General features: G+C 35.8%; 3 protein-coding genes across 8 annotated transcripts in view; 1 reads left to right on the top strand and 2 right to left on the bottom strand.

Annotated features, from left to right (window-relative positions):
- Nucleotides 1–445: 445 nt before the first annotated feature.
- Nucleotides 446–10,037, top strand: GMNN (geminin, DNA replication inhibitor). 3 transcript variants are annotated; one of them, XM_006919530.3, is made up of 7 exons: nucleotides 446–561; nucleotides 2,266–2,323; nucleotides 5,183–5,260; nucleotides 6,115–6,262; nucleotides 7,582–7,664; nucleotides 8,517–8,627; nucleotides 9,626–10,037. In XM_006919530.3, the coding sequence occupies exons 2-7, from the start codon at nucleotides 2,273–2,275 to the stop codon at nucleotides 9,785–9,787; spliced, it is 633 nt and encodes a 210-aa protein (XP_006919592.1). In that variant the 5' UTR covers nucleotides 446–561; nucleotides 2,266–2,272; the 3' UTR covers nucleotides 9,788–10,037. The 3 variants fall into 3 exon arrangements, with proteins under 3 accessions (XP_006919592.1, XP_024894235.1, XP_024894236.1); XM_025038467.1 differs by having other exon boundaries at nucleotides 452–732; XM_025038468.1 differs by lacking the exon at nucleotides 446–561 and adding an exon at nucleotides 945–1,074.
- Nucleotides 10,038–12,802: 2,765 nt separating this feature from the next.
- Nucleotides 12,803–15,250, bottom strand: ARMH2 (armadillo-like helical domain containing 2). Its single transcript, XM_006919529.1, has 2 exons — nucleotides 14,983–15,250; nucleotides 12,803–13,230 (listed from the first exon to the last, which is right to left on the bottom strand). Exons 1-2 carry the CDS (start codon nucleotides 15,248–15,250, stop codon nucleotides 12,803–12,805), a joined length of 696 nt encoding a protein of 231 aa, XP_006919591.1.
- A 391-nt stretch (nucleotides 15,251–15,641) lies between these two features.
- Nucleotides 15,642–18,129, bottom strand: part of RIPOR2 (RHO family interacting cell polarization regulator 2) — a 103,955-nt gene continuing 101,467 nt past the window's right edge. For 3 of the 4 annotated variants that reach the window (XM_006919527.3, XM_015595560.2, XM_015595559.2), the window contains exon 22: nucleotides 15,643–17,309. In XM_006919527.3, coding sequence (XP_006919589.1) covers nucleotides 17,209–17,309 — 101 coding nt within the window. In that variant the 3' untranslated portion in view covers nucleotides 15,643–17,208. Of the gene's footprint in view, nucleotides 17,310–18,129 lie in introns of all 4 variants that reach the window. The other variant, XM_025052324.1, reaches the window with a different exon arrangement.

Genomic DNA, 18,129 nt, shown 5'->3' with positions numbered 1-18,129 from the left:
AAAAGCTGGACTTATTACTAAGGTTTCTCCGCTCCTTCAAGTTGCAAGGGTAGCTGCCCTCTCAGTGTCTAGAACAGTACTTGGTGCATAGTGGGCATTGCGGAACTACTAAAGAACCACAAAGAGTCAAAATGCAAAATGCCAAAATATCAAAGCTCTCAACACAATTAGCAGTTCTCCCAGTGTTTATGTCTAATAGAAGCACTTCTTTTTCCCTACTGGTAAAGGGCAAAAAAAGGATTCTGCTCTGAAAGGCAGTTCCGAGTGCAGGGTCTAAGTTCAAAAACTGGTGCAACCACCTCCCACCCTACAGAAATGCAAGGACAAACCTCCGGACCTGGTGTCCCAGACACGCGCTATGCCCACTGCTCAGGCTCAGGCGCGGGCGGGGCTGAGGCGGGCAGAGACAGGCGGCGATTGGCTGGGTACGGGAAGCTCCACCCCTCGTCGCGCCAGGGGTCACGTAGCCGTCTGCGCGGGCGAGCAGAGTTGGCGAGACTCTTTAGTACTGTGCTGCTCCGGCGGAAGTTGGGACAGTCGCAGTTGCGTTGAGGACCTTGGGTGAGACGCCCATCCCGTTTCTTGCGTACACAGGCTGGAGTTTCCATCCGGCGAGTGAGAGAGGTGGCAGGAGAGTTGTTGTACACAGGGGTTACCCGACTTGCTGCTTTGCGCTCCTGCACGCCGGGAGTCGGTCTTCCCGTGACTCCGCCGGACAGCCGCCGGGTGGGGGTGAGTGGGTTTGGGAACGGTCGCGGGAGCCGGGCGGGGCGGGCGGCGAGGCGCGGGCTGCCCCTTTGGCGTGGTTGGTTTTGGCGCGCTCCGCATCTGCGCTCCCTATTGGCTGCTGTCGCCGCCGTCCGCCAGGCGCGCGCGGTTGGAGAGCATAGCGTCCCCTGCTGGTCAGTGTCCAGCGGGCTGTGCGGCCGGAGGTGTGCGGGGTCAATCCCGCGCACCTGGCTGTCGCCGAGTCGGAACGTCCTCTCTCCTAACACCAGTGACTGGCGGTCTTGGGGGTTTGCTCGCTGGGCTTGTGGAGAAGGCCATTGAATCCTGGTGTCCTATTGAAAAACGGTACCGCAGTGGGTGACACCGGTTTCCTTGCGTATCAGCATTTCCTTTGTACCAAGGCCTGTGCTAGCGTTTTGAATCTCGTTTAAAAGAACTGTAGAATAAAAGGGCGCAAGGTTGCCGACAGGAGTGTGACAAAATGTGAGGAATTGGACTTACCTTGATAAGTGGGTTTCAACTTTGTAATCATGACGTACAGAAAACACATTTTACATCGCAATTTAGGACGCGGCCATCCAGCTAAATGAGAAATTTCTCGAAGAGAACTTATTCCCCACAGGCACGCACTCTGCTGTTTTCCATTTTCACTTACATTTTTCTAAACAGTTTTTATGACCCTCTGAATGATTTCGTGGTCCCGGGCCGCGACTCGCTGTTTGAAAAACATCGCCTTGCTCACTTGAGTGAGTCCCGACTAGCATTTGCTTCACATAGAATAGAAAATAGAGTGTATCATACAAGTAGATTGTTTCCTCTCAAACTTTTTTGCTTTTGTGTATGCGTCATGGCACAATGTAAAATGTGCATAAGACGGGTCATAGTCAAAGTTCGAAAGCCTCTGCACTGAGTAAAAGGCATGGCCACAGAAATCGGAGAGATCAATTTCTGACGCAGATGTGGCTTAGGCTTCAAACGTTGGCTCCCTCTTCCTTGCTTCAGTATCTCAGTGGTTAAACATTTCCTACAAATGTAGATTCTTAATCATTTGATCAGATATTGAATGTCTATATTTTTGCTGGTTACCAAAGCCAGTTTTGTCATAGCTTAAATCTGCCTTTGAAACAACAGAGTTAGGATACTATTCTTTGGGACAAACTCGGGCATACCCAGGTATGTTTTGCTTTTCCTGGTGACCATTTCTCAGATCTTTGAGAGTCCCGAATTTAATCCAGGACATCGTCATGTTTTCTAAATTTGTTTAGAATATACATTTTTTAACTTTTGCACCAAGAATTTTCCAATCAAAATTATTATTGTGTATATATATAAAATATAGATATGAAGAGTCACTAATTTTAGCCACTGTAGTCATTGATAGGGCTGAGTTTCAGGACAGTGAGAAAAGATAATTCCACCATACACTTATATGACTTTTATGATTGTAAGTACTTTGAACAACAACAAAAATCTAGACTCCACCTTCAGGTGCAAGCCATATTCTGTTTTTTGAATTACTGTTTTGTGCTTCACCGCGTATATCATGAATCCCAGTATGAAGCAGAAACAAGAAGGAATCCATGAGAATGTAAAGGTATGTTATAGAACCACTTTAATCTGTTGTAAGAATCACGTGGTTAGAAGTATTTTGAGTTATTTTAGCTAAATTTAACCTGGCTTTAGTTTCTATAAATTTTGAATTACTTAATTTTTAGCCAGAGGACAAGTAATAATAGAGAACTTTAAAGTAACTAATTATAATTGAATATTAAATTTTGTGATCCATGAACGTAGGATGCCTTCCTATTTATTTAGGTCGTCCTTAATTTCAACAATGAATTTTCATTTTCAGAGTATTGAGTTTTATACTCCTTTTGTTAAATTTTTTCCCAAATATTTTATTTCTAGTGCTATTATAGATGAAATTGTTTCTTTAATTAAATTTTTGGTGTGCTCATCATTACTGTATAGAAACACAATTGATTTTCGTATTTTGTTGAATCCTGCAACCTCACTGAACTTATTAGTTCTTAATAGTTTTTAGTAGACTCTTTAGGATTTTTTATACACAAGATTATTATTGCTTTCTTTCTACTCTTACATTTCACATTTATTAAAATCCTTTGTATCTTCAGAATTAGTGTCTTTGACCAGACATTTTACATTATGTTGCACATATTTCCAGAGTACCTTATACTCATTACCATCCAACCTGCTTGTTTTGCAACACTTTTGAATCTGTATATGATACTGTCACTGGAAGTCTTATCCCAAATATTTATTCTTATAACAATAAGAACAGTTTGTTTAGTTTTGAAATTGTAATTGTGACTTCCTCTGCTCTTAAGGTTCTAAATGAATTTATAAATTAGGTTCTACCATACAACTTAGACTGTAGGGTTCCTGGGAACAAGACTGCATGTTAAGAAAAACTACCAGTTTGCAGATTTAAATTAAATAGAGTAAGTAAAAGTCTTTCATAAGTGATAGCAGGTGCTATTTGATAGATTTGTTTTCTTTGCCTTGTATTCATTACTTAGTATCCTCCTTACATTATCAATGCAAAGTATTATTCAGGAAAAATAATTTGTGAATTTGGGTCTGTCAGCTTCCTTTAAAATGATGACATCTTCCCACTGTGCTGTGTGCATGTGTGTTTAAACTTTATATTATGGAAATTTGGCCAATCTTATTTTCATCTACATCTCCATTCACTCCCCCTTATCCCCACCTAATTATTTTGAAGTAAATCCTGCATGAATGATTTATATAATAATTTCAGCAGATGCTTACATTTTAAGGAAAGTCTAATGTTTAGTAGCTGGAGTAAAATTATTTGGGACATAAAAGGACCTGGATTCTTTTGGTTTGGTTCTACCTTCAAAACCATGGCCTTGGGTGAGTTATTTAGCATCTCAGCTTCAATTTACTCATCTGTAAAATGAGGAAATTGGACTAAAACTAGATCTGTAAGCATGAATTTTAGGAGTTCATGGATTCCTTGCCAATTACATGTACACTTCTGTGTGTGCCCTTGTGTGCTTTTTTTTTTTTTTCCCAGAAAGGTCACAGAATCTCAACTTGTTTTCTAAAGAGATTAAGACCCATTAACATATAAGAACTCTTGGCTTTAAAAAGTCTTGTTCAGTGCATAATCTTTATAAGGAAAATGATAATAGCAGTATTACATTTTGGGGGATGGATGCTATAAAGCTTACATTATAAAAGTTAAATCTTGGAAATTGTTTTTTTTTTTTGTGACGGTAATTTAGCTGGATTCTTTGACCATTATTAAAGCAAGCACTTAAATGTATTAACACCTATTAAGAGTCCAAAGTTACATTTTTTCCTCTTTGTCTGGAGACTGTTGACTAATCTATAATCTAAATTACATTTGAAACATTGGTGTAATATTTGTTCTCACAGTAGCTGGCATTTGTTCTTCAATTAAATAGTGAGATAATCAGCAGTAGAAACTTTACCGTGGGAAAGGTGAACTCTTGTCATGTGAAGTACAGTGTGGAATCAGTAACTTTCTCACGCTGCTTTGGTATTGTGTTCTTTTTAACCTTGTTTGAGTATTTGCCATTGTTTGCTGTCCCTTGGTGGCAGTATAACTAATGAGTTTTTGCAAAAGTCGAGAGCACTGTCATATCAGGTAATATACAGGAAGGTATTTACATATTATAAGAAAGGTAGTAGTTTTTCCCCAAAACAATAGCTTGGGCATTTTACAGTATTTAGTATGCCTCAAGCACTGACATTTTTAGCTGTCTCCTATTGAATGGGCTTCAAGTAAAACTGCTTCTACAGTCAGGTAACGGGTATGTGTGTGCAGGGGGGGTCCGATTACATGTGTATTGGGTTTTGTTCTTGAAAATTATATTCCTTTGGTAAATACATATAAATGTGTTAGGAGATAGTCATTATTTAAAGGAAGTCTGAGATGAATCCTTTTGATTAGGTGAAGAAGTATTTTGCAGTGTAAATAATTAACCTTTTTCTCAATTTACCTCTTTTGTGAGTTTTCTACCATGAATATATAATATTTGGTAAATTTGTAGTTGCTGTGTGGAAGATCCTTTTAAGAGGGAATAAAAATATTCCTGTTGTACTGGAATTTCATCATAGGGTTTGAAGTATTAGAGTGTTAAATTTTTATTGTATTTTTATTTTAGCTAGATACGAGTTGTTGGCAGAATGACTAGGAAAAGCATATATTGTAATAGAGGGACAAAAGCTACTTGTTTGTGTCAAGTTTGGCCTATATTATCATTCCTAGCATTTCTTCAGATTTCATTATACTTTCAGGTAAATAAGGTTGCTCGTTTTGATTAAACCATTGTTTAACTGACCAAATATTAGTGTTTCTGTTTTCTAAATTACAGTAGGACTAAGATAGTAAATTCATATAACATTTAGTAACCAGATAATGAATTGTCTTGACTTTTAGAATAGTCCTGTCCCGAGAAGAACTCTGAAGATGATTCAGCCTTCTGCAGATGGATCTCTTGTTGGAAGAGAAAACGAAGTATGTACTATTGAGTGAGAATGAGGTAGAGGTGATATTACCTTTACATTAAAAACATTTGCAAGATTTTCTTGGTTAGAAATATCTAAATCATTGAAATTTGGAAACAGTTTATAAATAGCAATTGATTATTCCCCACAGAAGTGTTTTTTGTTTTAATTCTTCAATTGAGGAAGTTCAAAATTTGTATGAATACCTATAGAACTGAGATGATGTCATAAGTTATGAATTAACCTACAGTAGTACTGTTGGGTGTTTTGAGAATAAAATGCTAGATTCCTTCATTTCTGTATGTAAATGATGAAGTCACGGATGAAAGTGTCCAGACTTTTGCAGGTGGAAAATATTGCCTTTCTATCATACTAAATTATTTAAGCAATAAAAATAATTTTAGTTATGCTTTTGACCCGAATCTAATCCAAAATACTCGCTGAAAATAAAATTCCTAAAATATTTAAATTTTGGTAGAGTTTTAAATTATGTGATTTAAAAATATCGAAAGATATCAAAAAAATATAGCTGTGAGTACTCCACTCTTAATACATAAATGACAAAACCACTTTATTTCTTAACAAATTTGTCATTTAAAAATTTCTGCATATTTATATTTTGCTTCTACATTGTCTTTGATTTTTTTCTTCTAATACTGTAATTTCTGCCTTTAACCAGTGGCTCTTTCCTCTTTCCTAAATTTCCCTCTTTTCTTTGGACTCTATAATGATGCATGCCTTACTGTGGTAGTTCTAAACATACATTCTTCAGAAGTGGTTTGCCTGCTCTAGTTTCCAAATCCACTCAGCTTTCTTGTTATTAAGTCAAAATAAATGAGATTGATGTGTATATTTCCATTATAGTTGGTTAAAGGCTTGTCCAAAATGAAACGCAGGAGTGACCAGTTACCATCTAAGACTTCCAACTCTGGAGTTGTTGTTGTCCCAGAACATAGTGAAAATAAAAATCTTGGAGGAGTTACTCAAGAAGCATTTGATCTTATGATTACAGGTATGAAAATATACACATATAATTTTTATCTTAGAACTTTAATTGTAATAAAGGTAAATATTAGTATATGTTATGAATTTTTCCCACAGCCTCTTAATCTAGACATGCTATTGGACAGTTTCATGTTTTTGATAATTTAATTTTTCTTACGGTTGTTGTACATATACAAACTGTAAGCTTGGACAAATGTACTGTTTGGTAAGATCAAATATGAATGAAATATTAAAGAAAATGATAGTGATTAATGTGGCATCTCTGATATTGGATTGCCTTAAGGGTTTATAACAGCGGTTCCCAACCTTTTTGGCACCAGGTACCGGTGCTCCTATGAGAATCTAATGTCTGATGATCTGAGCTGAAGCTGAGGCAGTGATGCTAGTGGTGGGGAATGGCTGCAAATACAGATGAAACTTCTCTCGCTCCTGTGGCCTGGTTCCTAACAGGCCATGGACTGGTACCTGTCCGTGGCCTGGGGTTGGAGACCCCTGGTTTACAGGACTTGGAAACAGTCTTTTCAGAAGAAAAATGTCTAGAGACTGATTTTGAAGAGAGGAATTTGAATGTACCAGGAGAATATGAAGTAAGGGAACCAGTAGAAACATGACTGAAGTAAAGGAGGTGACGATGAAAAGCATTATGCCCGTAATGGAAATACTAGTTTTTAATGGAATAGCAGTGGACATCAAAAGAGGAAGCTAGTGATGGTTTTTAAGCATTATGGAAGATTATTGGATATTATCAATGAAAATAGTTGACTTAGAGAAGTTCATTGACTTAGGGTCATAGTGACATTTGGGCTCATTTTGAGTTGCCTAGAGGACAGTAAGGAAAAAGATAAGTAGACAGGGTTTTATTGGGCAAATTAGGAAAGGTTGGCTGCATAGAAATAAAGAAGCTATTTAGTAATATAGAAGCTATTTGTGGAATAAACAATAGGTTTTATGACACTCATCTGACTTGGTTAAAATTACAAAGATTGGTGGAAAACACACCAAATACAGAAACAACTCAACTGTATATCATATTGCCAATATAACTACACAAATGAAAAAAATTAATACATATAACTTGAACACAAACCTCTTAATTATAGACCCTCAGTGGAATATATTGAAATTCTCAAAATGTTGGAAAAAATAAAGTAGACAAAAATTGATTTGGATTTCTAACTTAAATGTTTTTAAAATGGGTATTACCAAGTAATATGGATAGTACTAAGATTATAAATTTTTTAAATGGAAAAAATTATTGGGTTTTTACAGCAGCACGTAATAAATAGTAGTCGTTTTCAAAGTTACATGTAAAACTATTTATTTTAGAAAATCCATCCTCTCAGTATTGGAAAGAATTGGCAGAACAACGAAGGAAGGCTCTCTACGAAGCACTAAAGGAAAATGAGAAAGTATGTACTGAATATAATTTATGGCATTTTTTTTTAACATTTCAGTATTCCGTCTGCTGCTTAGCATATTTGGTTAGAGCAATATAAACTAGTTTTAATTTTGGCCTAAGAAAAGTTTTATTAGAAAGATGACTCTGATGGCAGCACAATTTACAATAGCCAAGATATGGAAGCAACCTAAATGCCCATCAACAGATGAATGGATAAAGAAGTTATGGTTCATATTTACAATGGAATATTACTCAGCCATTAAAAAAACCGAAATCCTACCATTCGCAACGACATGGATGGACCTAGAAGTTATTATGCTGAGTGGAATAAATCAAGACAGAGAAAGATAAATACCATATGATTTCACTTATCTGTGGAATCTAAGGAACAAAAAGAACAAACTAATCAAAAACAGACTCAAATATAGAGGACAGTCTGGTGATGGCCAGAGGAGAGGGTGATTGGGGGGCTGGGAGAATGGGGTGAAGGGTTAAAGAAGTATAAATTAGTAGGTGATGGCTGGTCACGGGGATGCAGAGCACAGCATAGGGAATGCAGTTAGCATTAATGTATTGGCTAGGTGGACGGCCAGAAGAGAGAAGGAGCAATTAGGGGAATCGTTTTATAAAATATATAAATGTCTAACCAATGTACTGTATACTTGAAACTAATAAAATTTTTAAAAAAGTGACTCTGTTACCAAAATTATTATACAAAAAGCCTATTGTATTGAGTGCCAGATAGCACCTTTGTTAGGAACTTGGAGCTAAACATATCCGTTAGTTATCTACTTGGAGGCATATAATTTGGTTTATAGCTTAGCAAATCTATGAAATATTGAACTTTATTTATGTCATATAGCTTCATAAAGAAATTGAACAAAAGGACAATGAAATTGCCTGCCTAAAAAAGGAGAATAAAGAATTGGCAGAAGTAGCTGAACATGTACAGTATATGGCAGAGGTCATAGAGGTATGTATTTAACTTTCACCTGAATCAAAATCGTCTATTTTTCTATAATACTGAGGCAGTGTGATCTGTGTTTGGGCTCTAGAATCACGTTTCCTGACTTGGAGTCTCAGCTCCCTGCCTGGCACTGTTAAGTTTGTTGAGTCAAGCAGGTTATTTGTCCTGTCAGGACTTCATTTTCCTCATGTATAAAATGGGAGAAATAGAAGCTATTTCATAGATTTGTTATGAGAATAATGAGTTATAATAGATGAAAGTTGAGAGAAGTGCCTGCACATATAGTAAGAGTCCGATCACTTTTAAATATTTTATTATTAGTATATTAAGAACATCTCTTTTCTTATAGAGAGATAAAAATTAACATCTGAAAATACGTAGAATATTATTGTTTTATGTTTGACAAATTTTTAGATATTTTTTAATTTAACTTTAATGCCAGTGTGACATTACTGTTATTTATAAGTGTTAATTGGTACACTAAATAAATTTGGTGGTCTTATCTGACTTTTTAAAATTTGGAAGTAGCTAATGTGTTTGACTGTTACTTTACCAGTGTTAGCCTGAAACATCGATCTTAAACTTATTCGGGTTTACATAAAATCGTCTTGCTGATGGGATGAAAGATTTTCAAATCAGAAATTGCTTATATTTTAGAGCTGTGACAATTAATGTTTGAGGTTTTCATTTGAAAGTGTATTAATAGCTGTGTTAACTGCTGTGAAAGTATTGATTCATTGCAGATTGGAAATTAGGAAGCCTGATCCTTCTCTGCAGATAGCTAAGTACTGATTTCATTTGTATTCTGAAAGCATGTCAGCACTTTAAAAAATGAACAAATTATTAAGTCCTCTGACTGCTGAAATATGACTTGGTTGTAAGTTAGTTTAATTGAGAGACATGAAAAGAACTTCATTACAATATCGAGGGTCAGTTATATAAGCATACCAATAAATGGACTTGAGTTTTAAATTTTTTACAATCAATTATTGTTTATTTAAAAGAGACTGAAAGGTGAACCTCTGGATAACTTTGAATCACCGGATAGTCAGGAATTTGATTCTGAAGAAGAAGATGGAGAGCATTCTACAGTGGAAAACTCAGAAATTGGTACATGTGCTGAAGAAATTGTATCATCCTCTACAGATGTGAAACCATGTATATGAAATTCATTGATATTTGATTCTTGAGAAATATACTGCCAAAGTTTACCTCTACTATAGTTCTTTGTAGCAGAGCAAATATATAATGCAGCTGTGAAATCAAACTTCCTTGTTTGAATTCTTGGATCCTATTATTGTATTAAAATACAAATACTATGTATTTTTAATCTTATGATATTTTCTGTAAATAGCATTTTCTCAGATGTCAGACATAACTTGTGTAAATGATAAATAAACTTTAGTCTCCTATTGAGCATTGTGTTTATCTTGAAGAATGAAGTCTAAGGAGTCTATTTAGAAAATTTGTCTATTTCTGTGGTTTTATAGTTTTCTTTCTATTCCTCTGTTATTTTGGAGGAAACAAGGAGCAAATGAATTATCTCTCTTTAAACCGAAATAGTTGAGTTTTTATTCCCAAATCTGGTTTTACCTCAAGCTCATTATGGGTACTATTGATTTCCAGACCCCCATAACCGGGTATTCTTCCTAAGTAGTTTTGGTAATGGATTGTGAGAATCTCGTTTCAAAACTCTCAAGTGAATCTGATTAGCCAAGTAAAAGCTTGACTCTCAAGTGAATCTGATTAGCCAAGTAAAAGCTTGACTACTTATTACAACTCAATAAGTAGACAACCTAATTTTTAAAGTATGATCAAATTCTTCTTGGAAGCTTAAAATGATGGGTAGTCCTCTAGAGAAGCAAAGTGGGGGGACAGGTAAAAGTCTAGTTAAAAGATGCAGGAATATCTAAGGGTTCTGAAACTTTGTTTCCATGTGTTACATTTGGTATAGTACCAAGTATATGTGTATGTATACACATGTATATGGAATAAGTAAGGTGAAATTAGGGGTTTCTCATATGTGCTGTTCTGAAGGAAGGAAAAGACAAAGGGAAATTGTTTGCAAAGTATACAGCATTGGGGTTGAATGTTTTGTGAGAAAATACCTTTGTAAATTGGCACTAGAGGACAATGTCAGGTGTTAAAGGCTTTAGGCAAGTTACTTTTCTTAAAGAATTTAATTTTCTTATTTCTAATATTGAGATAAAATCTACCTCAGTGTTATTGTGAAGATTAAACCCTTTCCTATGGTGCCTGAACCAAATGCTTAAAAAAATAGAAGCTATTAATCTACAGAAACATTGTTCAATAAAACTTTGAGATGTTGGAAATATCTGTGTTGTCCAGCATGATAACCAGTTACCTAGAATATGTGGCTGTGGAACACTGAAAAGTGGCTAGTGCGAATGAGGAACTGAACTCTTAGTTTATATTTAAATAGCCACATGAGGTTAGTGGCTGCTGTATTAAAGCAGCTCTGTGTTTTAGGTATGGGCTTTTGGCCTAAAAATAGAATTGAAGACAAATTTTATGTATTTTTTACTATAATAAAAAATAATTTGAAGAATTAATGTAGGTTTGGGGGAGAGAGAAATCAGCTGAGAGACTGATGGAATGAGTAAGAAAAAGGAGAGCTAAGTAAAATAGGATAACTTGGCAAATAGGAAATATTTCTAGAAAATGCCAAAAGTGGATTACCAGGATTTGGTGGGGAGCAAAAGAGGGGTGGAATTGAAGAGAAATTTTAAATATAAGAGTTAAAGCTTTTAATCTTCTAGAAGAAAAATACAGGAAAAAAAAATTTAGTGACCTTGGATTTGGCAAAGTTTTCTCAAGTAGTACACAAGAAGCATGAATTAGAATTATTTCAGTAAATTGAGTTTCATAAAATTCAAAAACTTCTCTTTGAAAGGCTTTTAAGGGAATGAAAAGACAAGCCACAGGCTGGGAGAAAATATTTGCAAAACATTCAACAAAGGATTTGTATCTATAAAGAGCTCTTACAACTCAATAAGTAGACAACCTAATTTTTAAAGTTGGCGAGAGGTTTGGACGCTTCACCAATGGGTAGCAAATTAGCACATGAAAAGATGTCAACATCATTAGTCATTGGGAAAATGCAAATTAAATCGGCAATGAAGTACTTCTGAGTACCTAACAGAATGGCTACAGTTTGAAAAAAACAATGCGCATACAAGTGTCAAGTATGTGAAACGGGGCTTCAATGCTTGTGGCAATGTTAAATACTATCAATGCTATAGAAATGTTCATCAGTTTCTTAAAAGTTAGCAGACGTTCCGTATTACCCAGCCATTCTACTCCTAGGTATTTACCTGAGAGGAATGAAAGCATACATCCATCTACATGAAGACTTGTCTGCAAATTTTCATAGTTTAATTTGTAATAGCCAAAATGTCCATCAGCAAATGAATGGATGAAAGAATTGTTTACATTAGAATATTGCTCAGCAATAAAAAGTAATTGGTGCACACAACATGATATTGAGCAAGAGAAAGCAGGTAAGTGTACCTACTATATGTTTTCATTTAAATAAAATTGTAAAACTTCAAACTAGTTTGAGAAAGCAGAGTAGATGCCTGTGGATCTTGGGGTGATTTTGGAGATGGATGTTTCTAGCCCCCTGGGAACTGTGACCCTAGTTGATGGAGAATTTGGAAAAATTTCCTTAGATTCTGATTTTCAGCTAAATATCAAATATTAGTCTCATGTGCAATAAGATCATGTTTCATAGCCAGAAAACCTCAGCCAAAGGCAGGGCAACTGGAAGGCCAGCACTGAAATAAGGCTGAAAAGATAGATACACGTAAGGCACCACTGTCTCCTCCAGCTGGTGGCTGTGGGTTGGGTTAGATTTTGGCATTTCTAGATGCCTTGACTTAATGTCCTCTAATAACCCCTAAATGCACGGTTGCTCCTCACAGTTCTATAGGTAACATATCTTCCCATAAATTCCCATTTTATGAACTTAATTTTCATGAGGTAATTTTAAACAGCGGTGCTTATCATTAAGTTTGGTTATTGCAGTAACTGGAAATATTTATGGAAATTTTAAACTACCTAAAAGAAAACACCGAAGAATAATATACTGACTTTTATTATTTGTTTTCCCGAATCGCAGTGGTGCAGACAGCTGCATCATGAAACTGGATTTAGAGAAGTTAATTCCTGTGAAAACCAATTAGGAAATACAGTACCTCGGCAAAATTCTCAGGCCATCCAGACCAGTTCTCACTAGCTAGCATCTGCAGTTGGTGTTTTAAAGTTGTGCGGTTTTTAAGCTCCTGCATGCAAGACAGGTTATTGCATGTCATGACAGAGAGGACGTAGCAAGTCCAAAATTTAACCATGCGGTTGCTGTTGATTTCACTTTTGGTGGTAGACTCAAGTTTGTTATCAAAAAACCCAATGAGAATGGGAATAAACTGCAGATGTTTGGCTCTTTTTTGATTGACAGGGTTTAAGTAACACCAACATGCTACACTCTGGAGGAGCTGGATTCTTGTTTTTGGTGCCATCTCGTGATCTTGCAGCAAGTGAGCTACTTCTTTCATGTATTCAGCTGCAAATTTCCCAGCAGTTGGTCCTCCTGTAAAACAAGTATTTGCGTTTCCAGAAGTAATTGGTATATCTAGTAGCTAGTGACATGGTATGCTTATTGTGTTCGGATTCTTGTTGCTGTATATTGACACGTGGAATACTTGGAGTTTCCTCTTTTCCCCACCCTGTGTGCTACTGTGAGAATGAGAAAATATGTGTTGATAAGTAAGGAGTGATATGAAAAGCCCTGGAAGGTCCCTGTCTGCCAATTTCCTTTAATCAGGCACCCAAGAGTCTGTACTTCAAGGTGAAGGAAACCTGACTTGTGTTCACCTAGCAAACCTTCCCTCATGGTTTCTTTCCTGGTTCTCTATCTTCAGTACTTGAAAAAATATCAGCACTAGAGCAAGCAAAGAGAAAACCAAAAGGCTGAGCTGCAAAGCTGGGTCTAATGTGAGTAAGAAAGGCTTTTCATGAGTCCATTGCTTTGCCATTCTCTCCTGTTTTTACACATTTCTCAACACAACTCCTGCAGATCTGCGACCAACATGGCCTTACAAGTTTTTCCTTGTTTTTGGTTACTGACCCAGCCTGTCCTAGACTACTTTTATCATATACCTGAACCCCAGATCTTCCTAGTTCAAATCTCAAACTCTGAGAAGGTAGGAGCCAAGAAGGCATTTGATAAAGACTGTTTAGATGGTGAGGGTTAGCTGACATTGTTGCTAGGTTCTAGCCACTGGAGTTTTGACCTAGATTGGATTTCTCTTACTTGTACTGGCACTCCATAAAAGTACTGTGATCCCAAGGATGTTGAAGCTTTAGCTGGAGCCTGGGCACAAGCCCTTTCCACCACTACAACTAAGGCTAAATAACATCAAGTTAAAGCATTTTGACCCTTTTATAATATAGGCCAGTTCTTCCCACAAATGGGGAATACAGCTATGTAAGGAACCAAGCCTGCCTGGTGCGGTGGGTGCCATTTACCTTTCCTTCATGTGGGGGTTCTGAGTTTCCTCTCTCCTTATCTCTGTGCCAGTGGCTCACAACCGTTCTGGCACCTAGAAAACAGTAAATTTTTTCTCTCATGGATACCACTCTGAAAGATTTAGTCTATCAAACCACATCTAAATATCTTTTTCTCATAAAAAAAAAAAAAAATCCATCTATGACACAGCTACCAGTAAGAGCTTCTAATTAGATGTATTGTTGAGGGCTACCTATAAAATTTCATTACATATCCTGAAATTTATTAGAAAAAAAAGGGCGAGTTTGGACTTGACAGTGGGAAGTGCTTAAATGTGTGTTTAAATGGTTACCACTTAGTTTTCTGGCAAGTACACATTGCTTTTCACTGATGCATGTATTTGCTTTCCTGGAATTGTTTTAGAAGCATTAAGTTCTTATTGATTTTTCTAAGCTATTTTCTCTGTATTTTTACAAGATAAAAAATCAAGTAGTTTTACTCTGTTGGAATCATCACTAGGTTAGAATTATATAACACAGTAAAGATTCTTTGACTTAGGATAATGAGGACTTTGATAGGCACCTTTAGTATATATTTTTAATAGAATTGGGAGGACACTTAATAACTTATTTGATGGACACATTCTTTTAAAACCTGAAATCCTTGAGGAAAAAATAATTAGTAATTGGCGGTACAAATACAAAACTAATAATTTAGGCAAAGAAAAGTTATTGGAATTTTAAGATGAGCTATGAAGATCACTAACTTACAATGTTATATAACAAGCAAAAGGATTTTGAACACTTATTTTAGCACAGCTGGTTAAGTCGGTACCTGTGAAGGCCAGCAGTCCAATCCTGTAGGCAGCTTGTGCCCTCTTCTCAAGGGCTAGAGATTTGTCCTTCAACATTTGGCCAAGTACCACAATTTTTTCTTTGTGGAAAATATTCTCATTCTGCGGGATATGGTTTTCCTCTTTCCTCTTAATGAAAAAGCCCTTAACAGTGACACTCCAGAAGCTCTGGAGGGACTTATACAGCCCCACAAAACACTGATATACCTGAGTCCAAAATTGCACATAATAAACACGGGCCTTGGCCATTGTGTAAAAGGCCAGTGGTGCTTCAGTTACACAGCTGGCAATAACAGAACAGTCAAGAACTATGGAATGCATCACTTAGCAACACAACAGAATGGAATACAGAAAGCAGGAATCAATCTATGCTTGGGATTTGGGCTTGGAACACACACAAATAAATGATGCTGCTTTTTACCCTTAAGGAGCTCACAGTCTTTTTCTCCAATGAGCTTTACAAAAAAATCTGAGGAGTAAATATCCTCATTTATAGATGAAGGAATTTCAACATAAAAATAAATTCAAGTTGAGAATGAGGTGTAATGTGTATATACCAACTCAAGAAAGGTATGTGAAAAAAAGCGGACTCTACATGAGACTAGTAATTCAAAAATAATTTTTATTTTAACTTACATGATTGAAACAGTGAATACAAATGCCACAAAACTAAGCACCCCTTCAAACAAAAAATAAAATGCACAAGTGAATACAAAAGATAATGGAGTTATTCATGCAATATTCAAAAAATAAAAAACCAAACCAAAAACTGTAACATTTATGATTTGATTTTCTATAAAAAGACCCATTTCAACCATTTAACAGAGACTACAGACTATGCATACTAACTATAGACTGTACAATGTACTTTTAAAATGAAGGATATATTTATATAATATTTATAAATATACAAATATATATACACATAATTTCACAGTTAAAAGGACTATTTGCCAGGAAACCTGACAACTTTAAAATGAAATGAGTTGTTTTTAAAGGTCTTGCTAAAATGTAAATATTTAAAATGCTATCTAAGTGGTATTTTGTACAAACACATCCAGAATACAGTTAATATTCCACAGTTTAAGTTATACTCACATGTATTCTTTTGCTATTTTGGCATATCCTACCTCGTATATTCTTAAGAGGAAGAAAAATTATTTAATAGAAGCTACTGAGTGGTCTTGTACTTTGTTTCATGGACTTGCTACCTTGATTTCCGCAATAACAGGCGCTGTTAACCGTTTGGCTAAGGGATCCTCTCAGTGGGAAGTGCTTTCTCGGGGCAGTAACCATTCCTCAGGGGAGGTTTCTTCCTAACCTCCTGGTAGCTTTTATAGAAGCAAGGACCACTTTTAATGTCCCTCTGCTCCCACTCCATTAGGATTCTTCCAACTTCTGAGAGTTATTCCACCTCAAAGAGCATCCCAGCTTTCTGAATCCATGACTTTTGGTTTTGATTAGTTTCAGCAGCAAAATACCTCAATTGTAAAAGTATAAAAAAAGGCTCTTAAAAAAAAAAAAAAAAAAGCTTAAGCTTTGCGTGTTGTTTTTTTTTTTTAAATGTATATGGATATAATCTTATTAAGGTAGTTTGTAGTCATCTGCCTGTCTTTTTATCATAATGAAAACATGCTTTTTGAATTTTCACAATGAAGAAGAGAAATAGCGGAGGTTTGAAAAAAATGAAAGAAAAAAACATTTAACTCTTACAATGTGTCATTTTACCAGGTTCTGCAGGCAAACTTTTATTTGAAGAAATTATATTTTGTGCTTTGCATTTAAGGTAAAATTAGGTAGCTTAGGGGGCCACTCAACCCTGAGAGCACGACAGAGAAAAACTGCAAGGCATATGATATTTATCAAAGTATCACGGGACTGTTTCAAGCTCATAGAAGAACTTCCAAAAAAGTACAAAGATGGCTATTTTAAAATTCCATATATATTTGATATGACAGACTCATTAAGCATGGTCAGACGCAATGAATGATGTAATCTGTTAGTCACAAGAAGCCCTATTGTACTGGCCAAAGGAAAAGCAGGTGGATGCTGTGAAACTGACTGTTAATTCTTTCTACAACATGCTAGATTTCCAGACAACCTGAACAGAACTCTTTAAATTTAAAGACATTCCAGCTAAATCACAGCACCCTCTTGATTAATAGGGCCACTAATTAAGACAGCTGTTAGGCAGAGCCAACTGGTAATTAAAAGGCTGTGGCCACTTCAGTTCCATGACGACCTCCAACTTTAACACAGTCTCGAGGAAATTTGTCCAATTGTTCATATGCCAGTCGCCCATCTTCTCCTGGATACACAACAAGAAAAATGAATGCCAATTTGAACTTAACTTTTTTATTCATCACTCAGGATAATAAATTAATACCAGTTGTTTAGGTATGGACTATTTTTTTGCTAACGTTAGCTTCAGGTAAAGAAAAGTCATCTTCAGTTATTCTTAATTATGTCGTTTCTAGGTAATGTTTAGAAAAACCAAGAACTTTTGAGCTAATGCCAGAGAGTAAGAGAATGCCAGGGTGTGAAACAAAGTAGAAGTCCTATGGGCATGTGAGGTTGATGATTTCACATAATAGATTTATTCTTTTGAAAATCATATGTATTATATTTTAAGTGCATTAGGAATTTCAGTATGGCTAGTCCTTAACTTCAGTGCATTGAACTTTTACCTAAGTTTTACTTCTATAAATTACATATTGGTACATGTTAAATTATCTTTCATAAAAGTCAAGATTAGGCTTTCAAACTTCAGCTAAAAAGTTACTCTTTGCCATGTAAACATGTGGTGATGACATCTACCACCAACAGCTGGTTCAGTTTGTCGGCACCATCCTGAACAGCCAACGTGTATTTGTAAATTATTTGAATATTTTGTTCCATTTTCCTGTTTAAAATATTAGAAAAAAATGGGAAAATGAAGTATAGACAACTAGTGATAAGAAATGGGCTTTTATGCGTTGAATACAAGTGAGAAAAAGATGGAAATAGTTGTGTCCAATCAGAAATTGTGGGAAAAAAAGATTCATGAAATGCTGGAATGATATTGATATTAGTGGGTTTTAGAAAAGGAATGTAATCATGGATTTTATAATCTTATTGTAGTCTCTAGG

This window comes from Pteropus alecto, unplaced genomic scaffold (genome assembly GCF_000325575.1).
Source record: "Pteropus alecto unplaced genomic scaffold, ASM32557v1 scaffold106, whole genome shotgun sequence".
Taxonomy (NCBI): domain Eukaryota; kingdom Metazoa; phylum Chordata; class Mammalia; order Chiroptera; family Pteropodidae; genus Pteropus; species Pteropus alecto.
Note: the sequence above shows the minus strand (reverse complement) of the source record. Positions and strands in the feature narration are given on the sequence as shown.